The sequence below is a fragment of the Protopterus annectens genome, chromosome 11.part0 (genome assembly GCF_019279795.1).
Source record: "Protopterus annectens isolate FY-2018-M chromosome 11.part0, PAN1.0, whole genome shotgun sequence".
In the NCBI taxonomy this organism is placed as follows: Eukaryota; Metazoa; Chordata; order Ceratodontiformes; family Protopteridae; genus Protopterus; species Protopterus annectens.
This window is the reverse complement of record NC_056745.1, coordinates 836,237,286-836,264,731: the sequence shown is the minus strand read 5'-3', so window position 1 is coordinate 836,264,731 and position 27,446 is coordinate 836,237,286. Positions and strand designations below refer to the sequence as shown.

Below are 27,446 nucleotides of genomic sequence, written 5' to 3'. Positions count from 1 at the left end.
AATTAACACACTTATGGAGACATTAATAGGTGTGTATTAGTCAAATGGCCAGTAGGGCCTTTATAAGCTTAGCCATGAATCCAAATGTATCTCATGAGTTATTGAGCCTTAGAAGTTTATTATAAAGGGTGTATGCTAGCTAGGGGACAATTTAAACCCTGATGTATCCCATGAATTATTTTGCCGTAGACTTTATTATAAGGAGTATATGTTAGCTAGAGCATGATGTAATGGCTGTCTCTGTCCATCAGAAACATAGGTGCCAGACCAGGGATGAATTTCTTATTTTCCATCCAATAATGTAGGTTACACTTGAATATGGTTGGCGAATAGCTGTGCTTCACATGGATGAGAAGCCTATTCTAGAGAATGGAAATTCTCTGAGATAACATACCTGTTCCTCCAACATGTTCTTTTTGTATTGCAAACAAAGTTTAAGGTCCTTAGATCTAGTAGTTCTGAAGCTGTTCATTTTACGAATATGCAAAAGGTCCATCAGAGCTGTAGCCAAGGATGGCTTTTATGCCAGGCATCGATCACATCTCAGCATTCGCAGGAAACAAGAGTATAGAAATGGGACTTTGAGGTGATCTGCATAGGACATTGTGTTAATGCCCTGTGTTCTTTTTGTGAGTAACCTGTGCAGATGTTCCAGCTGTTACATGTGCCTGGTCAGGTACATACAAAGGGAGCATTATACTCAATGATGGGTCTGATGAGGGCTGAATACAGTGGCATGATGACTTCCCTGGACCCAGATGCCATGCCCTTATAAGCTGTGTGACAAAGAATGATTTTCTTAGTAGCTTTGACCCATGTTGATCAAAAGACAGGTTACTATCTACATGTGTCCCCAAATCCCTGACTACCAGGGTCTACTTTTAGATGTATTTTATCAATCACATAGTTTCCAGTGGGTGGATGACTCCTTAAAAAGTAGTATTCTGCATTTCTCGGCATTAGGTTTTAAGCCATGTCTTTGGCGTCAGTCATTTGTCTGTGTTAGACCTTACAGAAAGATGTCAGTGTCTTGGAGAGGGTTCCATGACCACTCCTAGTTTGCAGTCTTCGGTAGAGTTTGTCAGCCAGAGGCCTCTGACATTGTCCTTTACTACCGAAAAGTAGATGCCAATAAGGAGCAGACCCAGCACAGAGTTTTGAGGCATTGCCACTGGATTCTGGCTTCTCTGTAGAGGTAGTCTCTCCAACCCTGACTTCCTGGGTCCTGTCTGGGTGCCAGCTGGCTATCCACTGTATCACATAGGGGTTTATGCATAATTCCATGAGTTTGTTTACAATACCCAGGTGTGATATTATAACAAATGCCTTAGCCAAGTTAAGGTAGGCAGTATGCACTGTTTTTCCCTCATCCACCACACACACAGTCCACCAGGTTTAGTAGACATGGCCTACTTAACGAAATCAAGCTGGACTGGGTTCAGTGCCTGAACATTTCCTATGTAATTGTTATAAACATTTCCATGATCAGTCTTGTATGCAAAGCCCTGGAAGAATCATTAGACTAATTAGTCTGTAGTTCCCAGGATCTGTTGATGGTCCACCCTTGTGTAGAGGGATGACTGTTTCAGTCCTCCATTTCCATGGTACAAAGCCTATTTGGAGACTGTTGTTGGATAGTGACTCCAGTGGCCTTGACAGGGCATATATCAGGCTATTTAGGAAGCATCCTGAGATGTTTTTGGGGCCCATTGCAGCTGTGTTCTCTGCCTTAGAGAAGCACATTTAGGAATTGCTCCCTATTGATAGTTGGAGGAGTTATGTTTGACGGTATTTCCAGAAGGTAATTTGAGGTTAAAGTTAAGAGCTGAATTTGTTGGCTGGTGGATTTGCTATATCTTCCAGCTCAGTTAGCAATCAGTTTGATGCACTGTTGTGTGCTGGCTTTGAGGTTTCTGACATAGCTAAAGAAAGCCTTATGGTTGTACTTGGCCTGGGAAGCTGCCTTTGCCTCAAAATTTGCTTTCTTGGACTTAATTAGCCCTCTTTGTAGTCTATGTAGTTTTTTAGGTGTTACACTTTTTAGCTATAATTTTTTTCTTTTGTTGTATAACCTGTTTAATTTTGGATAATACCAGGGTGCTTTGTGTTTAGAGTTTGTTTTGAGATTACTTATGGTAGGTACAGCATCTTATCAGCAGCCATTGACATGGATGTACATAGTTTCTGTGAACAATTCTGTATAGGTTGCTGTGTTACCTGGGTTTAGAGGGGCTTGGAATTTTGACAGATTATCACTTAATTAGCTGTAATGTATTCTGCGTCATACAAGTGTTCTGACCAAACACAGGGGCTGGTGTAACCTTGTTTGGATTGTTTGTAAAATGTTGAAATAAGGAATTGTAATTTTCAGTACTTATAACTGTGGCAAAAAAAAAAAATCAGTGTTGTAATGGTCCATCTTTTAATATAGCGTTTCCCTGTGAGCAAAGAATGTGCCACCATATTAGTATACCATGTGGTCTGCAAGTCTATTAGAGACAAGGCTCCTGTGATGAGAAGAAGGTGATGAGGTTAAAGACTGAAGTGTTTGTGGTGTTTTCTCCATCCTTAGCCACTTAAGCTAGATACTTTATTATGCAAAATCCCAAGCATTTGTTCTGCAGTGCACTGACCTAGGAGACAAACTGCTTGGAATAGCTAAACAAGCATAGAGATGTATGAAGGAAGGGTGCACATTATGACTTGGTACGGATTATTTGTTTGTAGATGTATGCATGTGTTAACAAGCTTATGCACACTAAAGAGAAGGAACCAAGGCTGTGCTTTATCTCAGATGTGAGGCAGTACTAGTTGTAATTTGTTGTATTCTTCACTGTGCAGTTTAGTGTAATCAAGGAAATAAGTGCTGTTTTTGGTTCATGTACTCTAGTTATGCTGCACAATTACAAAATCGTACATGTGAGTGTGAATGCATAGTAGTTGTACCCTAGAGCAGGACTAGACATCAGCATGTTTTGTTTCATTAGATCTGATAGTGTGGGTGGTAGCGTAATTAAAACTAGTGTTCTACTTAACTAAGCCTCAATTCCCAGCTCAGGCATTCAGTTGTTAGTTTTGAACATCTTCCGTAATGGCACATAGTTTGTGGAGTACGTGGTATATGTGACAACATGTCTTACCAGTAAGAAAAGATTGACATGCTTGGAGACACTGCAGCTGTTCATTTTGATGGCAGTGTTGCAGTTGTTAAACCCAGAATGCATTCCAAGAGGCCTGCACTCATTACCCAGAGGAGACATTGCACTATCTTCTTCTGTTTAGTCTATGTATGCTGTATAATTACATGCTTTACACTTAAAATTATAGAGGTGTTGTGCAGTGGCTAGGACAAAGGAGAAATAAGAAGCTGTAAGGTGTTAAAGAAAGTCTAAGAATATATATATATATATATATATATATATATATATATATATAGATATATAGATATATATATATATATATATATATATATATATATATATATATATATATATATATATATATATATATATTCTTGTTTATTAACCAGGTAGGTGGGCTGATAGAGGACATTTTCTTTCAGTCAGAGTCTGGAGCAAGATGATGGCTACAAAATATAAACAACAATTGCAACTTTGAATTTCAAAGCACTATAATCCAGTATATTATGTAAGTGGATTGAAATAGCATGTAGATTCTGACCTGATGATGGGGGCGGTGAACTTAACCTCATCAACACATTACTGTTTTTATACGTTACATTCATACTTGTTTTAATCTCAATGTACATAGCAATTTTTCAGTGGCAGAAATCTGGTCTGGTACTTGGAATTGTTCTTGTGCCCTTAGAATCAAATGTAGGCATTGAAGGATTGCCACACACCTTTTCATTGTTTTTTTTCTCTTTATGCTTGGTGGATTAATTTTTCCAGTTTTTGCTTGCTTTGTGAATTCTGTTTTACCTGTCCATATCCTTGGTTGAACCAGGATTTCTTTTCTCTGCACTGTTGACACTCGTCAGAGTCTTTTTCTACTTGGCCTGACATCAGCCATTGGATGATACATTAGTTGCAGTTTATAGATATTATCAGAGGCTTCTGTGATATTGATCAGTGGTGTAGGGAAACATACCATGACATACTGGTTTTATTTTATTTTTAAACAATGTATTTATTTTGTGCATTAATATGTACTATAATTTTATTTTATTTGCATTTTTTCCCTGAGCCTGCTGCTGCTGTTCATCATGCCCCTCCCCCATATTGGTCATGCTCATTTCTTCAGTGAAATACAACTAAAAAAATAAGCACAACAAACTTTAATTAGCACCTTCGTTCACAGTGATTGTATTACGGTGGATGAAAACGCTAATTAATTATTAAAGTTTTTGCTTTTGTGGCATTGTTGAATTTTGGTTTTCACTTGTCTGTTCATGAGTTTGGATGCCCATTCATTTCCTTGCCAGGGAATTTTACCTGAGATCAAGGAGTGAGCTATTGGGAGTACAGTCATCTAGGCAGCCATGTCTGTGCTTTGTGCCTCCACCTCTATCCACACATCTACTTGCAATGCTTTAGATGTGGATGCCAGTTGCAACTGGCAGATATGTCTGGCTTATCATCCCAAGACTGTATGGGGGCCTATAAAATGACCTTATCTAGATGTTATAGCTTTGACCAAGGGTACTGCATCCCACCAGCTGGGTGAGTCTGGTTTATCCTCAGTGTGCGGCAAAAGGCATCCTTATCTGTCCCCGATTGGCAGGTAGTCCCTCCAGTCAGTACCATGCATCATTCTAGGCACAGCCCAATGGGTTTTACACTGACTTGACACCCCACCCCCTCTCCCATTTGTGATACAGGCATTGGATCACTGTGCCATCCCCCTGACATGTGCATGATCCTACCCTGATGCCTGCTGAATGTAACCATCACAAGTTTGGGAATCGTTCTCTGGTCAACAGCTTTCTTGCAGGGCTGTGCTTGCCCTGTAACTACCAAAATTTAGTTAAAAAAAAAAAGTGACCACACATTTATTTTAAGATTTAGATGTTGTTAAAAAGCCCCCTGGCCCCAGAATGCCAGACATTTTTTTAAGCCTATCCTTTTAGGAGATTTTGTTTTTTGTTTAGTACTGAAATGGTATCCAGTCCAGAATTACATCTGAGCTGACAGGGGGGGGGGGGGCCCGTGTCAGTGGTAGGGGATGTATTCACTTGAAGGAGGCTAAATTCTGAAACTTGGCATACAGTTTCAAAATCCTGGTTACACCTCTGACCCTGCTCTAACCAAAACGAGGTTTGACTTGCTCAGAATGGTGATCACAAATGAGGATTTTGTAATGTTTTTCATACATTGCTAGTGGAAGTGCTGCAGTAAGCCTAGTTTTGTGGGTGATCTGGTGACCAGATCACCCACAAAACTAGGCTTACTGCAGCACTTCCACTAGCAATGTATGAAAAACATTACAAAATCCTCATGGTCAACAAACGAGAGTGACTTTGTGCATGTTCCTGTTTAATTTTTTTGCAGAGCATATCGCTGCTACATTCAGTGGTACGCTAAAGACTAATTGTGTACTGGAAAAATGTGCCTCTTTTCCTTATAGAAGGCATTTTGAATGGATACTTGCTAGCCTTTCACTTATGATTTGCAGTTCATTTGATTTGGAATGACCAGTCAGTGGGGATTTAAGCTGTTTTACATACCAGCTGACTGTTTCATTATGTAGAGACCGATGTAAAATTGTCATCTCCAGTTTCGTGCTCTTGTTAGTATAGGTCTTAGTAGTACTGATGCAGAAATCTTGAGCTCTCTTTAATATCCAGAAAACTTGACTTTCCTGTTACTAACTTGAAATTATTATTATTATTATTTATTGATTTTTTTTTTTTTTTTTTTTTTTTTTACCTTTAAGGCCTGCAGAAATAGGCAGTGGGTAAATGCAAAACGTTGTGTAGGAACAGAACATCATTCACCCACTAACCTGTCACACTGCCTGGAAGGGATTACCTTATATGGTTAAGACTGATGAACAAAATGGGGCTGTCACTAGAGTTTCCCTTAGGGATTTCAAACTCCAGTTGGCGTGAGAATGCGTGTTGTGTAGATCGATCATGCATTACTGCGCCTACACATTGTGAAAGAAGCAAATCTATGTAATATCTCCCACACCATGCTTGTCCATGATGAACACCACACACACACACAAACTACTGTGTAGTTTTATGTTTACTCCAGTAAGTAGGGACTTAACCAGAATATATATGCAGTTAATTTTGTGAATAGATAGCAGAAAAGCAAGTAGGAAGGACTTTCCTGTCTGAAATCTGCCTAAGTAGTCTTTACATCTGCTTTCTTGTTATTGAGTATATTAATATAGTATATGATCAGTTATTGTTATGATTAATGCTAATTAATATATGTTAATAACTTCCTGTCTTTGGCAAAAAGGTTATTAGTTTGCAAAAAGTTTTGCATTAATTCAACCACTTCCATTTTTTAATTAAAAACCTCCATAACAGTCAGCATTAGACAAAAATGGTTTTAAATCTGATTTTAGTTTTAAATTTCTTAAGTTTACTTGGTCTGGCACTCCCTGTATGTTGTATCCACTGCTTACTGTTTCCTGCTGTTTAATGTTCCCGTCATATGACACAGCAAATGCATCTGTTTGACACAGTGTTAAGTCACTGTAGTAGAAACACATGTATTTTTTTCCCAGTAATCAGTATAAGTATTAATGAAATGATTTAAGGACAGCAAAGCTGTCAGGTGCAACCTTAAATGCAAAGGAAATAATTACAGCAAAGTTCCCAAAGGGAATATATAACTCTCATTTGGAAGTCTTTGGACAACAGTATATTAAAATAGCAGAACTCTCTTCTCCAGAAGGAAGTGTTAGATTAGATAAGATGTTTAGACTTGCCACTGTTCTCTTTTTAATTTTCTGTTTTGCAAGGAACTGGAGAGAGACTTTGGCCTCCAGGGTCTGTATGGGTTTCCTTCTTGGGTCTGCCTCAAGGAGTGCCTCTGTGTTGCTGCTAATTATACCTTGATTTTTTGAGATGCATTGCGAATAGTTTCCTCTCTGTTTATAGACGGCAACAAAGAGTGCTGTGGCAACTGTTTTTAATTATAATAGATGCCATTAAAATGTGCCACAGGCAAATCTCCTTAGTAAATTACACAAGTGAGGTTATACCATCCACTGAATATTGCCATTTTGTCCTGGAGATGTTTTTTGACAGTAAATTGGGTGGGCAAATATAGTTATCAGGGTGTTAATCCTCACAGATGACCAACTCAAAAGCTGGGTATGCTGTGCAGTGTTTGGCTTACAGCCTGCAGAGAGCCTCTATCCAAGGAATCAAACAAGACAGCACAGCAGCCACTGTAGTAACATTATCACAGCAGATGAGGGTTATTAAAGGCATGATTATTGCCAATTAAAAATTGATATCAATACACTGTACACTTAACCTACTGTATTTTTGCCTCCTGTACTTCACTCAAGGTAGTGTCACCCAGATTTCTGCAACCTGCTTCCTTTCAATGCAGGAGTTTTATTTTGCTGTCTTTGGGCCTCACAGATACTTTTTCTTATCACTCTTGCCTATAAGTCATGTGTAGAGTCGCATTCTGTAGCAAAGTTCAGTTCCAGGACATGTAGTGAAATACCATTACACTTGCCCCTCTCTCTGTATTTCTATTAGACAGTTTTAAAGTGCTGCTCAAAACCATGTATCTTCAGGTTAGTGTGTGTGTGTAGCCAGTTCCTTTACTGTGTCATCCTTCCAAGATGTTCTGTATATGTTTCCATATATTGATGATAGGAACATATATGTCCTTTACAGTACACATGGCCAGTGTGCCTCACTTTCCTGATCTCCCTAGAAAAAGGTTTGTTGTTACTGTTACTTTGGATTTGAAAATCCTTGAAGTTTGGAAACTTTCTATTCCAATATGCAAATATATTTATGCAAGTGTTGTGTTTGGTGTGTCTGTGTGTCTGTGTGTGTGTCTGTGTGTGTGTGTGTGTGTGTGTGTGTGTGTGTGTGTGTGTGTGTGTGTGTGTGTGTGTGTGTGTGTGTGTGCGTCTGTCTGTCTGTGTGAGACTGTGTATGTGTGTGTGTGTGTGTGTGTGTGTGTGTGTGTTGGGGGAGGGCATTTATGTATAATACAATACCCAGGCACAACATGGGGATGGAAAATGAGATCCTGCAGATAAGGATGACTGCAATTAGGGGGCACACAGATTTTTAATTATATCTAGAACAGAAGTTGCTGTTAAAAAGGGGTAATTAGTAGGGAATATAAAATATTGCACAACTGTAGGAATCAATCAGAAGAGAGACTGTATATGCAATTCACAAAGAAATAAAGTGAGGACGTATGTGTCGTTCCCAAATATGCAACAATGCCTAGAAGATTTAGGATTTTTGCCCTGAAGTTTTATACCCCAAGCAGACTCCACAAAAATTTTTCTCAGATAGATTGCAAATGCTGGAGCTGTGATGGGGGAAGAAAGAGATAACTGTGAATAAAAGAGGTAACTGTGAATATATGTTTTGGTAGTGTAATCACTTGGCAGTCTTTAAAAATTCCCGACAAAGTACTGTGTCAGAAATACTGGGAGACCAAATGGCTGTAACTAAGGAAATGATTTTTGAGCTGGGATACAATATCTGAATTGCCTAGACATAGTAAGACCTTGTTAAGTTTAAATCTGTTGGCTGCCAAAAAAAAAACAATTACTAGAAAATGGAAATCAAAATCTAAACAAGCTATAATTTAAAGCAGTGAATATTGTAACAGCAAGGAAAGAACAGGACATGAGATCTTTAGAAAATAGTAGGGAGTAATTACATAAAAAATGGAAATTGTGAGAACAGTGCATGTAGAAACATGTTTTATAGGAGGATAGAGGTTTAAGAGAAGGCAGGAACTGAATAATTTATGTAATGCCATTTAGCTTATATGATAAATATAACAGTAGATGTGAATTATAATGTTTGTAAATGTGAACTTGTTAATATGGTTTGATTACTTTGATATTACTTTTATATAAATGTATGTTTACCTCTGTCACAAGTGATAATTCAGTAAAGGTGTTTAAAAAAATACAATGTCAAGCATGCGTTTATGTTTTTTGCTGGATGCTTTTTATATGTTTCAGCTATGGTGGTGATGATGCCTTATTACATGAACCACAGTCATTTCTTTGGATGTTACATTACCCTGCTCCTTTCTTTTAACTCTTGAAAAGTCAAAACTGTAATTTTGTTCTGTGGCTAATTATTTTATTAAGGGTAACTTACAAACACTGTTACATAAGAATGCTTCATTTAATTTTATTATAATTGATCGTATCCTAGGTATTAAACCCAATAAATCAGGCTGGCATGAGTTATTAAATACAAAAGAAAGAAAATGGATAATCAAATTAGGTGGTCTATTTGCACCTGGACTAAATGAGCATCTCTAATTAGTCACACGGTGGGAGGTTTTGGAGTATATAAGGGATGAACTTATTGTATCTCATCACACTGATGAAGGCTATGTGTTTTACTAGCCGAAACCGGGTTTAGCTTGTTTATGTATATATATGTGTTTATACATTATTAATAAATAATAGGTTGCTGATGGTCGAAGTTTGATTTTGTACTGATGATTTTGGGACCTTGCAGTTGCCATACCTGCAGAGAACTGTTGATGTTCATCGTGTTTCTCTGTTGCAGTCATTACACTTGGGTAATCCCACTGGCAGGCTACTCGCAGTCGGCCTGAATTCCAAAGTCCTGGTCCGGCGTTGGTTGCTGTCGCCTCTTCCCTGACGTCAGTGCGCCAGGGGTATAAAAGAGGCAGCCGACGACATTTTCTTCAGTCTTTCTTGCCGCACGGTGCCCGAAGCAAAAGCAGTTCGCAAGTGCCGGTCAGCTGACTCCTGAGATTTTCAAAATCGAATTTCAGATCCAAAGTCTTCAATAAAGCTAAGTATCCCATTGGGGAAACTTTTTTCTTGCTCCAGACCGATGTCAGAAAAAGTTAACAATTGTATTTCTTGTGGGAAGCAAATACCTCATAAGGATTTCCACTCTTACTGTATTCCTTGCCTAGGCCCTGACCACGACGTTGTTAGGTGTCGGTTTTGCACTAGATTCAACCAACGCACTATTAAGCGTCGGTTCGATTTTGTTTTACATTACTTTGGCCAAAGGTTTAACTGTATAATGCCGTCGAAACAACTGACGACCGGAGTTCATAAAAAGCGCAAGGACAAAGAAAAGGAGAGGCATCCGTGGTCCAAAACCGACAACGAAGCCTCTTCTAGGCCAGTCTCCGGTTCTCAGTGAGGCGCTTTCGCAGCCCCTGACACCCACTACCTGAGAGCCACAAGCCGCCTCCAACTCCCACGTAGGGACAACTAGCCTCTGGAAACTCAAGGTATTGGGCCTACGGAAACTATTCCCTCAGATGGGTCTGGAGCCGCTGAGCAGGCATCGGCTTCTGAGGGTATTTTCAGACCTACACAGCTTACTATCAAGACCACTTAAGCAGCCAAGGCAAAGTCTAAAACACATTTAAAGACAAAGAAACAAGTACAGCATTCTCCTGGACAGTCATCCATACCAAAGAAACAGATGCTTAAAATGGCCGAGGACCTAATTACTCTGAACAGGGGTTTCCATCCCCCTCCTGATAAAAGGCCTAGGCAAGATACTGACTATGACTCCTCTGACCAGGTTTCTATTTCCTCTGATTCCTCTTCAGAACAGGGATATTCTCTTCCTCCTTATGAGGACTCTGACACTGAAGAATCTATCCCTTCAGCCTCTCCTCCTGAGGATTACTCCTTTGGGCAAACCCTGCACACCATGAGGGAGCATTTCCATTGGGAAAGCCAGGATTACTCAGAATCCAAGAAAAGACTCAAGAGACTTTTTTTTACTGCCTCAGCACAGGCCCCTTGCTATTCCCCCTGTACTAGATATTGTTGATTATGTATTTTCTGAATCCAGTTTGTCTCCTGATTCTTTACCCCCTGCGCCAGTTAAGCCAGATAGGTACTACAGGGTCCCAGATTCTCATATATTTCTTTATAAAAACCCTGCTGCTGACCCAGAAACAATTTCACAGGGTCCCAAAGGGGTCAAGGCTTCCACTGCAAAAAGCCCTGTTCTCTCTGATAGGGATTCTAGAGCACTGGACAGATGGGGGAAAAAGTTTACACCTCTGCTACTTTAGCTTTAAGGGCTTTAAACTGCCAGTTTCACATGCTTAAATATCAACAATACCCAATGTCTTTGCTAAAACAGAAAATTCTTACAAGCTCAGAATGTCCTGAAAATAAGAAAATGCAGGATTTATTGCATGCAGCTGAACAAGTGGGAAAGCATACTTTGCAATGTGGTTTTGATTCAGTAGAGGCTTCTTGCAGAGCCGCAGTTACAGGTTCTGTCATTTGAAGGCATGCTTGGTTAAAAGAACAAAGTTTACCTGATCATGTTAAAGCAAAATTGTTGGATGCTCCATTACAGCATGATACTTTGTTTGGTGTTAAGCAGAAGAGGTGTTAAAGAAAATGGAGGATAAAGCAAAATCAATGCAGACAGTAAAGGATTTCTTACAGGTTCAGCCACCCAGATTTAGCAGGAACTGGCCTTCTAAAAATTGGTCCTTTCCAGTGTCAGACAGGCCACAAAGAGGCAGATACAGATGCCCAAGAGGCAGATCTCAGCCCCAAGGCTCGTACAGATCTAAACAATGGGGAGCTTCAGCCTCCAAAGGTGGAGAAGACAAATCACAACCTTATAGGAAACAGTCCCAATGACTTTCCTCTACCAATGCCAAGCACTTACCTTTTGGCAGCATCCTTAGGGGGAAAACTAGCACTTTTCTCGCAAAATTGGCAAATGATCACCCAGGACAAATGGGTACTGAATATTGTTTCCCAGGGTTACAGGTTCCACTTTCACACCCTACCAAGGCCTAAAGGTATGCCAGACCTGCCACACAATCAATGGGCAGAGGCACAAAAACAAATTTCTGCTCTCATGGACATGAGGGCTATTTAAAATGTACCACAGCAAGAGCAGGGACAAGGATTTTACTCAAGACTTTTCTTGGTACCCAGAAAGGACAAAGCTTGGAGACCAGTACTAGACCTGTCTATTCTAAATACCTTCCTGGACGTTCCAAAATTCAAAATGTTGACACTGCAGCAACTTCTACCCATGCTGGGCAAGAAGGCTTGGCTAGTTACTTTGGACCTCAGAGGCATACCTGCATAATCAGACAATCTTGCAGAAGATACCTCAGATTCATAGCTGGCTCAATGCACTACCAATTCTCTGCACTGCCCTTTGGCTTATCTACTGTGCCCAGGGTTTTCACAAAATGCCTGGCACCAGTAATTGCATTTTGCAGACAAAGAGGAATTCAAATATATCCCTACCTGGATGACTGCCTTATTCAAGCAGAGAGCAAGGACATTCTACTAAAGCATCTGGCATTTGTAAAAAGATTACTAATTTGCCCAAGGTACACAGTAAACGAAAAGAAATCAAAACTAGTGCCCTCTCAAGAGATGATATTCCTGGGTGCAAGCTTAAATACAACTGCCCAGATGGCTTATCTCATGCCAGACAAACAAAGGCAACTGACTCATTACTTTCAAATGATGGCAGCAAAGACCCAGCTACCTGCAAGAAAAATTCTGTAGGATTTGGGTTTCATGGCATCCTGCATCCTGCTAATTCCATATGCAAGACTGCATATAAGGAAGCTACAGTGGTATCTAAAAAGTGTTTGGACTCAACATTGCCACAGCCTGGAAACAATAATTACTCTCATTCCCTGCCTGCAACAAGAGTTTCGATGGTGGGCACTGGCCTGTCACCACAACAAGGGACAGCCTTTCACTTTACCCACAGCCAGGCAGACACTAACAACAGATGCATCAGATTATGCCTGGGGAGCACACGTGGCGGGAAAATGTATACAGGGCACGTGGCCCACGGACCAAATGCATCTTCATATCAATCAAAAAGAGATCCTAGCTGTACAGAATGCCCTGACAGCCTTCAAGGACCTACTACATCCAGGACAACTATTACTAAAGACGGACAATACTACAGTCATGTGGTACATAAACAAACAAGAGGGCACACATTCCTACCCCCTCTGCAGGCAAGCCATGACTTTGTGGAACACAACACTGGCCTATCAAGTACATCTACAGGCACAATTCCTGCCAGGAAAGAAAAATACTCTGGCAGACAAACTAAGCAGAAACCTCATGGACCCTCACGAGTGGAAACTAGATCCACAAGTCTTCAGCATGATAACAAAGAAATATGAGGATGCCCAGACATAGATCTATTTGCCTCCCCTCACAACTGCCAACTACAGAGATTCTGCACAAGGACTTATCACTCTCAAGCATGGAAGGTGGATGCTGTATCATTCAGCTGGAAAACCCTAACAGTTTATGCCTATCCACCACTGCCTCTACTCTCCAAGGTGCTCCTAAAAGTCAGACAAGAGAAGCCAAAAATGATTCTGATTGCCCCAGACTGGCCACGCCAGCACTAGTACCCAATCCTAAAGAGCCTGTCTCAAGGGCCAGTCTGGACTTTACCTCAAATTCCTCATCTGCTGACCCAACAAAACAATCAGATCTTGCACAGCCAACTCAGAACCTTAAATCTGTCTACATGGCGAATAATATAGCCACTCAGAACACACCTGTCTCTAAAGCTGTTATGGATGTCATTTTGGAAGCCAGGAGGCCCAGCACCAGGAAATCTTATGCAGAAAAATGGAAGAGATTCTGTGCTTGGAACCAGGCACAAGGACTTGAATCGCTTGTTCCAAATATTCCTCAGATTTTACAATACCTAACTGAGATGCTGGACAAAGGCCTATCCTCCTCATCAATTAAGATCCATGCCTCTGCCATTTCAGCTCATTACAATACGGAACCTCCTATTTTCTCTCATCCACTGCTAAGACAGTACCTCAGAGGGGCAAAAAACATACGACCCCCAAGGAGAGCACCTGTACCAACCTGGGACCTCAACTTTGTCTTGGAAAAGCTCACACTACCTCCTTTTGAGACAGCCAATACAGCTGAGATAAAATTCTTATCATGGAAAACTGCTCTGCTCCTAGCAATAAATTCAGCAAGAAGAGTCTCAGAGTTACAGGCATTAATGGCAGTAGAACCTTTTATCATTTTTCATATGGACAGGGTTTCTCTTAGGACGAACCCAACATTTATGTCAAAGGTGGTATCCAGTGTGGCTCTTAACCAAACCATTCATTTACTAACCTTTTATCCAAATCCTCAGAATAAAGGGGAGAGACTTCTGCACTCTTTGGACATACACAGGCAACTACGCTTCTACTTGGATAAAACAAAAGCTTTCAGGAAAACTGAGCATCTTTTTGTGGCATACGCTTCAGGATCACAAGGAAAGGCTATTTCAAAGCAGACTATTTAAAAATGGATAGGACACTGCATTCATTTCTGCTATGCACAGCATGGCAAATCAGTGCCTAAGAATATTAGGCCACATTCTACCAGGGCAGCAGCCACATCAGCAGCCTTTCTCAGAGGAGTACCAACCAAGGAAATTTTGGAGGCTGCAACTTGGAGTTCAGTGCACACTTTTACCAAGCACTATCACTTACCTCTTTACTCTAAATCCAGAGCAGGCTTTGCCACTGCAGCTCTGCAGGGCCTCATAGCCCCTCCTAATCCTATTTAGACCCAGCTGCCCAACCTCAGCTTTGGGATTCTACCCAAGTGTAATGACTGCAACAGTGAAACACGATGAACATAGTAGAGTTGTGTACCTACCATAAATGTAAATGTTCAAGTGTATTCACTGTTGCAGTCCAGGTTACCCTCCCACCATCCCCCTTTCATTGCTGGGAATTATCTGTACTTCTGTATTCTATACAACCTATGTGGTGTATTTGCTTGTAGAGGAAGGTAATGTTTATGTTAGTGCATGCATTTTTATTTGCAAATTTTTAGCCTACCTTTTGGGGGCACCTGACATCTGGGGCAAGAAAAACTGAAGAAAATGGTGTCGGCTGCATCTTTTATACCCCTGGCGCACTTACGTCAGGGAAGATGCGACAGCAACCGATGCCAGACCAGGACTTTGGAATTCAGGCCGGCTGCGGGTAGCCTGCCAGCAGGATAACCCAAGTGTAATGACTACAACAGTGAATACACTTGAACATCTACATTTATGATAGGTACACAACTGTACTGTACTGGAATTGCCTCTCGTATACAACCAGTGTTCTTTGTAACTTTCTGACTGCTGTGTCACCAAACAAAGGTAAGCCTGTAGTAAAATTGCCAAATTTGCTTCAAGCTGGGTATTGAAATCCTTCAGTGCTTCACACTGAAACAAATAGACTAGCTTGAATGTACTTGCTCCTCTCAGCTGAGGATTGTCTACATTCTATCCTGAGTGCACCTGAAAAATGCCCTACCATTATTATTTATTGAACCCTACTCTTCCATGACAGTTTAGAGCATAATCTCTGGTGTTTGTGGAGTAATAATAAACTATCACTTTCATGCATTTACATATGCCAAAACAATGCTGAAGGTTGATAAGCGGTCCTTTATATGTAATCCCATGTAAAATCTGCGGCAAGGAAGCATAAAAAAAATAATCTGTATGCGTATGGTCTGCTACTTGTTTATGACATAATCTTTATTAACGTATCTATTTTTCAGGTAAAACTTTTACCTCTGGTCAATTTTTGGTATGTAAGAATAAACTAGAAACATATTTTTTAAGTTCCTCCTTGCACTTCTTTGGTTCTGTTTCTTATTACTGTTTGCTAATGATTTTATCCCTGATGAAAATGTCACCTACCAGTTTTCTAGACTAATGATCTTACTGTCTAATAAAAAATGTATTGTTTTCAACTGTTACACAACAAAAATGTCACAATATGATGCATTTCTTATTAATTCATTACATTAGAAAAAGGTGAGATAAACCTTTTCTTTAAATCTTAAATAAAATTTCTGATTGTATATGTATCTTATTTTTACATCCCATGGAATATGTAATAGCGGAAAATGAGTTTTTGTATAATAATTGTGGAGCTTTATCTCCTCCTGCCTCAGAGTTGCATCTTCTTGTAGTGAAAGACAAATAAGTGTATTTGTCATTGCAAAATCATAAAATAGTTCCCTTTTGTTGTCTTTTAGTGCTGCGATCTTGGATACCATGCAAGTTTAAACAGAGCTCTTAGGACGTATCTCTCAGCAGAGTATAATTTGGAAACATCTAGGCATGAAGGACTGGATATTATTGAAAATGCTGTGGACAACCTGGAACCCCGAAGTGACAAACAGCGGTTCATGGAAATGTACCCAATTTCCTTCTGCCCTCCAATGAAGTTTGAGTTCCAGCCGCATTTGGGAGATGAAGTGAGTGTCTTAACTTATGCTGCATATCAATGTTGGAGCTTAAAAATGTGGTCTTAGCAGTAGGAATGTGTTTTTTTCTGTGTAAACTTATATATGTGTGTGTGTATGTGTGTGTGTGTGTGTGTGTGTGTGTGTGTGTGTGTGTGTAGATAGTGTGTGTGTGTGTGTGTGTGTGTGTGTGTGTGTGTGTGTATATTTCTACCCATTTCCATTTGCTGATGTAGAAGAACATGTTCCTTGAGGGTGACTGGTAACTTAAAAGGTCTTATGGTTTGTTGCTGTTCGTGAAGGACATTAAGGAATGCTTCTTTAAAAATTGCGCACTGTTTAGTGAGTTTGGCCTGTCTGCAGTTTTGCTTAGTTTCATATTAATTTGTCAAGTTGTCTGTCATGTTGTATGACAAGGAACAGAGTGCATGAACACTTACTGCCAATTTGAGTCTGTATAATGTCAGTCTGCAAAAATAGCTCTCTGATGATATGTAATGTAGTTTATAGAACTTTCACTGCACTTTCATAGAACTTATTTTATTATTACTTTATCAGTGTCTTTACTGCAGTCTTTTGAGTAAGAAAAAGGAAAAAGAAACTGTCTTTGTTGTTTTGTTTTGTCACTGTTTTACCAGAGTTTTGTCAGAAATTAAAGCAGTAATAATAAAATGACTGGTATGTTTAAGAGATTTTGTCTTTTTAACGTGCAGAGCTGTTTCTGACATCCTTTGCGAGACATCATGGCCTTGTCTCTTGACATTTCTGCATTGACAATCAAGTATTCAAGGGTGATGTTTAGCCTCATTTTCTTAACTGCCATAAATGTGCTGCTGTGAGAGAAAAATCAATACATTTGTAGAAAAAAAGCGATTCAAACGTTATTGTACTCTTTTATAATACTGTGGATTTTGACATATTCAGGAATGGCGTCTCACACACTGCAGTTGAAATACTGGGCCGCAGCTGACATTTGTCAGGGTAACTAGACTGTGTTACTGCATACTTGTCATTTTATAAAAAGCAATGAAAGAAGTTAAAAATAATGATGCTGTTAAATGTGCCCATGGCCAAGTGTGGGATGTAGGAAGTTCTTAGTGACCTGCTTATCCATTGTAGAGTCATTATATCCGTAGTGAGAACACTGAGAGGTCAAAGGTATTGTTCCAAAAAAACTCTGTATAAATGTAGGTCATTAAACAGCAGTACTAGACTGAATTAGAGAAATATTTTCACATTACTTAATTTATACCTTGTGTCCTAAATTTGACAATGACTATGAAAAGACTGGTTTGGAAAGGTAATTTGCTACAAAACTAGTAATGCTAAAAATAATTGACAGAGAAAAGATATGATTTTTGTATTGTTTGCTATTAAACATCCTGCCAGGTTGTTTGGTGTATTATGTCAAGTAATATACTGTTAGCAGGCTGGTACCACCAATATGGTTGTTTTTGGTACTTTTCCTTTGTAGTGAATGTTTTAGCAGAAGGCGGGAGAGAAGTTTTCGACAGAGATGGTAAAGTTAGTGACTTTATGGAGTTGATAAACTAAGCTGAGCTAATTATTACATTTTATAATACTCTGCCATTCAGCCCACAAGTATATTTCCCAAGATAAACATTTTTTTTATTATAGCATTTCAGTTGGCACAAACTATTTAAAAACACATTGTAAACTCCTTTTATCACGTTATACATCAGCATACAACACTTTAAAACATGAAATTATTTTGATCACTTTTCTATGCAGCATCTGCTTACACTTCGCAACACGTCCCTGTCACAGTACACCTTGGTCTTTTTATGTTCACTGTTGAACCACTTCCCACCCCTCACCCTTTGCTGATGTTTCTACATCTCTGACTCTCATCACATCATGGCAAGGTGTAGGTAGGAAAAGCCAGGGACAGAGTAGGGAAGGAAAAGAAAGGGGTACATTTTTAACCCAATTTTAGCAATTCCTATTCAGCTAGATCAGATTGTTGTGATCTTACCCATGTAGTCAAACCAATGAATCATTTGTTAAAATATCTTTATCTAAAAGGTTCTCATAGGACCAATTATTCAGCTTCTGCGACCTCTGTCAGCAACGTTCTTACCTTTTGAATCCTCAGTTCTCTTTTCATTATCCAGTTTCTCGTTACTACATTTTTGCTAATTTCATTATCAATGCTAACTACTGTTGATTGTACTGTGGAACTTCTGTCTTCCATTGTACCTCTAGAAAATATAGCACTGGTGTTAACCTGATGCTATCACCGGAAACCACCTGTAGCATCTGTGCACTGTCCCCTTTAAACTTTCTAGCTTCAAACCTTCCCAGAGTATATGCTTGTAGGTTCCCCCTTTCCATTACCGACATCCCTTATCTTCCCCATGGGAACATTTTGCTCATAATTTCTGTGTGTAGAAATACCTGTGCAAGTAATGGCAAGTAAATACCCTAAACTTCCTTGATTTTGTAAGTAAGAGACATATTCTTTGCCACACTTTTTTAGTAAAATGGAAATCTAAGCCTTTGCTCCATCTCTTCTGTATGTTTTCTTCTGGTCCCACCTTGTCCTTTTGCATAATCTTATAACCTTCAGTTATTGTTTTCTTGCTTGCCCCCCCCCCCCCAAACATGAATAAACCATTGCACCACTGGTGGTGTCCCCTCTGCTTCCAGTTCCTCCAGTGTCATCTTTCTAACAAGATAAACTTTCCTGTCCTCCCCATTTAGTGTAAACTGCTATATCACTTTGTCCAAGCTTTTAGCCTTTCCTTCCTTCATCCATTATTTGATGCCAGTATCTGAGACACATGATTCATCATCTTCAAATCCAGAAAATAAGCTGGGTTTATCCATTCTTCCATCTTCCTCCTATAGAAATACTCACCTGTTGCCAAACGTTATTCTTCGTCCTGCCAGATCCACTTCTCAGTCACTTTGTCACTATCTAGTAATTACAGAGACCTTTAAAAATGTTTCATGGTCATCTAAGCATATGAAGCTGTAGTCCACCTAGCCTTTTTCAGTAACATCCATTTCCACATTGCTGAATAATTAATTTCTGAGAAATTATTATTTTCACTGACTGCACTTACTTCTGTATATCTCACAGCCATATCCACCTAACTCTATCGATGATGTCAGTATCTCACACATTATCCTGGACTACCTACTGTCTCACATGATGTTTGACATCCATTGTCTAAAATGCATTTTAGCTGCTATCAGTACTTGGCAGAAGAATATTTGTAGCAGACAGAGAAATTGTGGGAGCATAAATGTCTGTAGTGCCATGGTGCAGATTTGTTTCTAATATCACTTTCTAGCTAGCAAGAATTCATTCACCTTAACCATCACTGCTGCTAAACTTTCTCTGCAAAGGCATTTCAATGTATCTTTCAGAAACACCTTCCAAATACTTAAACTTTTTTGTGCCTTCGTATGAATGGGAACTCAACTTTGAGATCATTGCTTAGCTGAAAATTCAAACTTAACACCTGCATATTGATTTTATTACTTTTTTTGTATACTGAAATGCTTCTGTATTCCTTCAGTATATTAAATACTTGTATGAATATGCTAGACAGTTATGTCATTAGCAAATATGTCCGGTTTTAGTTTTCCTGATCCCCAGCCATACCCTTTGATTCTGACTCTTGTATCCATGTTGCTAAAGGTTCCAGGTATAATATAAGTAGTACAGGTGACAAGGCAGTCTTGCTTCATCTCTTTAGTTTTATAGGCGTTGACAGCCACACTGAAAATGGAATCCTTGCTATTGACCCCTGTAGATTTCCCTATGTAGATCTTTAAAATCCGTGAGGAAACCCATTCCTTCTGTAGTGGTGAACAAAACAATCCCCATTCCACTCTGTTAAATGCATTTGAGGCATCCATTCCCTCAATAACATGACCATCTCTTCCTGGGCTCTCTGTATTTTTGTTAAGGTCCTTTGTATTTTATTGAATGTCTGCCATCCTCCCACAAATCCATACAGGTAAGCTGTATGAGGATTAGCATTAGTCCTGTCAATCTCTTATGCCATAATATTGTAATAATCTTGTAATACCAAGATGTGTCTGTAAGAGGATGGCCAGTGAATTTTTCACTTCCTTAAGCAGAATAGTCATTGCGTCTTTGCACCCCTTAACTAGTTTTCATTAGGTTAAATAAAGAATATGCACTGTTGCACAACCTACCAACCCACACATTTTTCAAATCTCCACTAATAGTCCATCTGAAACAAGGGACTTGTTCACTCCAACTGCTTTAATATTTTTTTCTCTATCCCTTCCCTAGTAAAGGGTCTTGTCATATTCAAACTCTGACATAGAATCAGGGTAGGTAACCTAATTGTTTCTAGACATTCCCTGACTCCATTTGCCCTTTCCAGTTTGACCTGTCTTTGTTTCATGCAGCTCTGGTAATACCTACTGAAGACTTTAGTTTACATATTGTCCTTTCTGTGCACTGTTTTTGTAACCAACTTGGGAGACCCTTCAGAATATAGGTTTTTATTACTACTTTTTGAAATTGTAGCTTTCTATTTGGAAACTGTCCTAAATATTTTCTAGTTTTTCTTAACATAACCTTTTCTATTTCTCCAGCCACCTTTCAAACCTGCTGTATCTGCAGACTTGAAACTCATCACTTGTTCATGGCCATCACCTCCATAGATAAGTAGAATTTCCTACTTGGCCTTTCACAAAGCTATGATGCCTTCAGAACTAACTACAGTAAACTCTCAGTTAACCAGCACCCATGGGGATTGGTAGATGCCAGATAAGTGTAGTTTTTGGTTGCTTGAGAGTTACTATTAAAAATAGGCCTGACAAATACTATACCCCATACCATATCATACCACAAACACTGTATTTATTTGATTTTAATATGGAGATACAGTAATTGAAAGCCTAGCTGGAATAATATTTTAAACTTATAATGTGAAGTTGTTCAATCTCGCCTTCATTCTTACTGATGGGTTCGGAGCTGAACATTGGCTCCGATTCGGCCACATAGCAAAGCTCGAGGTCTCTAACAGCTCGAGGCCAAGCCCTATCCCACAATGCACCACTACATTCCCCAGATCTAGTTTGCCTCTGCAACTGATCGGGTGTTCTTTACAACTCTTGGCCGTTTCTTTGGATAGATAAGTGTGATTTTTCAAAAATTCTACCTTTTTCTCTCTATTATTGTAGTTTAGGTTATTAGTACTAATAGTGCTTTGCTTGTCCATTTGGACTTGTATCCAGTTGGATATTTTTTTCTTTTCTTAGTGTGTTAAGATACTTGGATATGGCTCTGTTATTTTAGTTGGCCGTTGGGCTTTTGTGATTAGTACATAGCTCTATCCCAGCCTGGTTAGGCTTACTGCAGTTTTTTGTGCTTTTTCTTTATTAGCCAGTTAGGCTTTTGGCCGTTTTCTTGGCTGTTTTGTTTTCAGCCTTTGAGGCTTTTGCTTATACTGTTAGCCGGTTAGGCTCTTGGTAGTAGTTATTGCTGCTATGTACAATAAGCTAGTTTTCTCATAGCCGATAGGCATATATATATATATATATATATATATATATATATATATATATATATATATATTTGTTCTTGGATATAGGTGTCATTTGGACCAGAATGTCAGAGAAGGCTAAATCGGGATTTAAAAGGTGTCCCAAATGCAGTCAAAAAATGTCAGTCACTGATGGTCATTACACATGTGTGTACTGTCTGGGTGAGGTACACTTGCAGGAGGTTTGCTCCATTTGCCATGGCTTTAGCTCCAGGGTTTTATCTGAGAGAACGCGTATGTTGGTTGAAAGGGGTTAGTTAAATCAGCCTTCCAGAAGGATTTGGATTCTGCTTCCAGACAGCCAAAACCATCTTCTCCTGCAGCGTCATCTGGTTCGGCACTGAAGGGCTCTTCGGTCCAGAAGACATCTAAGAAGGCTACGGTCTTGGCTCCAGTACCATCGGAACCAACCGTTCAGGTTGCTGGTAGGAGCCAGTCCCCAGTTCTGGAACCATTATCTCCTACCTTGAGGTCCCCGATCCTGGGGTCACCGGCTCCATCAGTGGTATCCTCTCGGGCTTCCAGACTCTCTGATTCCCATGTGTACCGAGTGGTGCAGAGACTTCTACAGGACCCGGCTCTTTCAAAAATTCTGTCGGTTTTGACTCTCACAGCTTCGGTACCAACAAAGTCCTCTCCTATTGTTGTTGTTGCTCCTCCACCGACTCGCTCCGAGACTTCGGAGCCGGAGGAGGCCAGTTAGGCGTTGGTGGAGCCGTCAGTGCCGATACTCACCTCTGAGCTGTCGGTACCGACCACCCTGATATCCTCTGCCCCAGCGATGGAATCTGGGAGCCGACACTCTCCTGTCGGCTCCGGGGGGGGGGGTTGAACCGAGACATCAGTTCCGACTCTTCCTCTTGGGACATCGGCACAGATGAGTTTGGCTATTACCTCAGGCTCGGAGCCGGCGGTTCTGGTGCGGGAGGAGTCCTCGGTGTCTTCGGACCTGGGTGCTTCCTTGCATCAGAGCCGTGGTGCCTTCGATGCCATGAGCAGGGCTTTGTCCCCCAGGACTTCCACAACCACTGATATGGCCACCTCCTCCCAGAAGGTGCCTGCTTCTTCTCCGCTACCACAGGTTCATCATACGCATAGGGACCCAGAGCCTCAGGACACCCCCTTGGGGGAACCTTGATCTTCCGAGACTTCCCCAAAGATTCCCACTGAGGAGGTTCCTCGGAAGAGGCTATGTAAGAGGAGACATCTAGATTCCCCTCAGGAATCCATCATGTCGGACACTGATTTGGAGGAATCAGAAGGGTCCCCAAGGTTCCCCTCTGAGGATATATCCTTTGGGGATATCTTTAAGATCCTTAAGCAGAGGGGGGACTGGCAGCCTCAAAACCCTACCAAGGACGAATCGGTGCTCCTGAAGGCTTTCGGGGCCCGACCCTCCACCTCTTGGGTGTCTCCGCCCTTTGATGAGTTAATGGATCTTTTGTCTCAAAGGGCATGGGAGTCACCAGATTCTATGGAGCCTGTTCCTAGAAGGCCAAACAAGTACATATCAGCATCCTATGACAAGGCCTTTGTATCCAAACCCATACCTGTTGATGCCATGGTGGTGGCGGCAGCCACTAAAAAGGAGATGTCGGAGACTTCTACATCTGTCCATCCTCCTAATAGAAAGTCTAGGATAATGGACAGATTCAGGAAGCGCATGTTCAGTTCTACGACCTTTGCACTTCAGTCATTGAACTACCTGACACACCTCGGACATCTACAAAGAGATCTCCTCAAGGAGCTTGGAGATGCTCTCCAGGGTGCTGTAGCCGACTTGGTGCCGGACTAGGTGACGTCTCAGCTTGCTTTCCTCAATTCCATTGTAAACTTGTCCATGCGCCTTGTGTCTTACGCAGCTGATGGAACGAGTAGAGCTGCGGGTACAGGAATTGCTGTGTGGAGACATTCCTGGATGCACTTATGTTCTTTTGCGGAACCTTTTAAATCTTCGTTTGTGAATGCCCCTTTCGATGGTTCCTCCTTATTTGGACCAAAAGTAAGAGAGACCCTCACCAGATGTGAGCAAGATGGTAAGACTCTATCTGCCGTTGGAGTCCATTTTTCTACCCCTACTAGACCTTATCCCAAAGGTCAACAGGGTGGGAAACTGTGGTTCTGTAAGACTCAAGGAGCCTTTTCGAAATCACAAGGTGAAGCCTCCTCCAGGGGCAGAGGGGGGAGGCAATGGTGAAAGATGATGCCCACATGGCAGAGGGGGTCCGCAGAACCAGGGTGACAGGGATCAGTTCCTTGGGAAACCCTATCAGTGCTCCTGAAAGGAGGCCCGACTGTCTTGCTCTGGAGGCAGTCGGGGGACGTTTGTCTTTGTACCTAGGTGCCTGGCTAAATATGCATTCATTTGAAATTTACTCCTTGAAGGCTTAGTATAAGCCGAGGTGCTAGAGTGTTTTTTAATAAACTGGTTTACTTGACTGCTAGTTGTTCTTCTTTCGCATGGCTAAATATCTTAGAAGACCAATGGATACAAAATGTTATATCCCGAGGATATTCCATCCCCTTTCACTCTTACCCCAGACCAACAAAAGGAATCCCAGACATTCCACCAAGTCTACAGGATGTAGCATCCGTAGAGGTCCAGAAATTATTGCAAAAAAAGAGTCATCCAGCCAGTCCCAGCAGACCAGCAAGGATCTGGAACTTACTCTAGGTTCTTTTTTGGTACCAAAGAAGACAGGGGACTGGAGACCTATTCTGGACCTCAGCAGGCTCAACAAATATGCGGTGAAAACGAAGTTCCAGATGGTCATGCTACAGTACATTTTCCCATTTCTAGGGAAGGACGATTGGATGTGCTCTATAGATCTCCAGGACCATACCAAAGGCAAGGCCATCCAGGGATCATCTGCACTTCCGGCTGGGAGCCAGTCATTTCCAGTTTCCTGCCCTGCCCTTTGGTCTCACTACAGCCCCCAGAGTGTTCTCCAAATGCGTGGCAGTGGTCATGGCTCACGTGAAACATTCAGGAATCCAGGTTTTTCCTTACTTGGACGACTGGCTCCTTACCACCCCCACCAGGCATCAGCTTATTCGGGCAAGGGACGCTACCATGGATCTTTGTTCACAGCTGGGCATTACGATAAATTTAGAAAAGTCTGCCTTATTGCCATCACAGCATACAGTCTTTATAGGAACAGATTTAGATATGGTCAGCATGTCCCTGAAGCTCCCTCCCGAAAGAGTGTTTGTCCTCCAGCAACAAATTGTGGATCTCTTATCCAAACGAAAAGCACCAGCATCACAGATTTTCAAACCACTTGGCACTATGGCAGCAACGATTATTGCAATACCCCTTGCGAGATCTCATATGCAAATTCTTCAGTGGCTGCTATTCACAGAGTAAACATTTCAGGAATTACCCTTGAACCATCTAGTGCTGATTACAGACTCTTGCAAGAACAACATTCGCTGGTGTCTTATGTCGGAGACGGTGACTATGAGCTGCCCTTTTGTTCTCCCCTCTCCAGTAACAATGGTAACCATGTATACCTCCCTGATCGGGTGGCGGGGAGCATTATCAGGGATAAGACAGCCCAAGGTACTTGGCAGGCTCACAAGGCTCATTTGTACATAAATGTCCTGGAGATGGGAGCCATTCTTCTGGCATTGCAGGCCTTTCAAGACTCTCTTCCCCTAGGAATGATTGCAATACAGTCGGACAACATGTCCGTCATCTGGTACATAAACAAACAAGGAGGGACCAAACCCTACCCCGTGTAAAGAGGCTCTGAGATTATGGAATTGGGCAGAGTCCACCCAGCGTTTTCTGATTGCAGCGCACATCCCGGGGAAATCCAACATAATAGTGGACAGACCCAACAAAGCTATTCTGCTACCTCACGAGTAGTCTTTCAAGAACAAAATAGCGGAAATGATTTTCCATAGATGGGGTACAGCCTTGCTGCGACCTTTTTGCCACCTCACAAACACCAAGTGCAGCAAGTATTTTGTCCTGATTCCCTCAACAGGGTCAGCCACCAAGGGACGCTCTTGTCCACGATTGGCCTCCGGGACTCCTTTATGCTTTCCCCCCTTCCTGCTGATTCCCAAAGTATTGCAGAAATCCAGTTTCCTGGGCAGGACACTCATCTTAATTGCCCTATATTGACCTCGTCAAATTTGGTTCCCCTTTCTTAAGCCTCACCTACTAGAGGAGCCTTGGATCCTGGACCCAGTGCCGGATCTGTTGACCCATTCATCAGGAGCTCTTCATCCCTCTCTTCAGTCCATCAAACTGACAACTTGGCTGCTTCAATTCCCGGAATAGCCAGGTTGCAGAATTTATCAGAAAAAGTGCGACATATCCTTTTGTCATCACACAAATCTTCTCCTAGAAACTTTACCTCAGTACGTGAAAAAGGTTTTCCATCTGGGCACAACAGAATAATATTGACCCTTTCCAGGCATCTATAGCAGTTATACTGGAATTCCTAACTAAACTATTCAATGAAGGAGCTGCAGCAGCAACCATTCGAGTCAAACTCGCTGCTATTTCTAATTTTCATTTAGGTGCATCCGAAAATGGTATCATGTCTCATAAGCTGGCTAAGGCTTTTTTTGAAAGGTACAATGCACTTAAAATCACCGATCAGATCTCCCACTACTCCCTGGAACTTAAATCTAATCTTGCCCAAAATTATTCTTCCACCCTTTGAACCTGCCTCTTGTGAGCTGAAGTATCTTTCATGGAAGACCATATTCTTGGTGGCTATTACATCAGCACGTAGAATTTCAGAGTTGCAAGCCCTTTCCATCAAACCGCCTTCCCTAATATTTCATAAAGATAGGGTTTCCCTCAGGATGAATCCATCGTTCCTACCCAAGGTATGTTCTGAATTTACACTGAATCAGATGATTGAGTTACCCATCTTCTTTCCTAACCATTCAAACCATTTGGAATATATGCTTCACAAACTTGATGTGCATAGACAACTTTGATTTTATTTGGACAGAACAAAAGATCTCAGAAGGGCTGATCAGCTGTTTGTCTCCTTCTCAGATTCAAAAAAAGGTGCACCTGTTTCCAAAGCTATCTTATCGAAATGGCTCTCTGATTGTATCTCATTTATCTACAGTAAAGCGGATATTGCATTACACAACAAGGTCAAGGCTCATTCTACAAGGGCGGTTTCTACTTCTGCAGCCTTCTTGACCAGGTTGCCTGTAGATTTTATTTGTGAAGCTGCCACCTGGTCAAATTCACATACTTTTATATCTCATTACAAAGTGGACAAGGCCTCTAGGGACAGAGATTCATTTGGATCTGCTGTCCTTAAACAGGTACTAACATGAGCCACCCAAGATTGTGGTGCTGGAGACGCTACCCATCAGTAAGAATGAGGGTGAGATTGAACAACTTCACATTAAGAAGTTATGTATTTACCATAACATTCTATGTGAATTGTTACTCTCACCCTCATTATTACGACC

The 27,446-nt window shown here is 41.0% G+C and overlaps 1 protein-coding gene across 2 annotated transcripts in view; it reads left to right on the top strand.

The window, feature by feature from the left end:
- SRGAP1 (SLIT-ROBO Rho GTPase activating protein 1) overlaps positions 1 to 27,446 on the top strand; it is a 1,651,729-nt gene that overhangs the window by 1,028,460 nt on the left and 595,823 nt on the right. For both annotated transcript variants that reach the window (XM_044088250.1, XM_044088251.1), the window contains exon 7: positions 16,228 to 16,449. In XM_044088250.1, the coding sequence (XP_043944185.1) occupies positions 16,228 to 16,449 (222 nt within the window). The remainder of the gene's footprint in view (positions 1 to 16,227; positions 16,450 to 27,446) is intronic.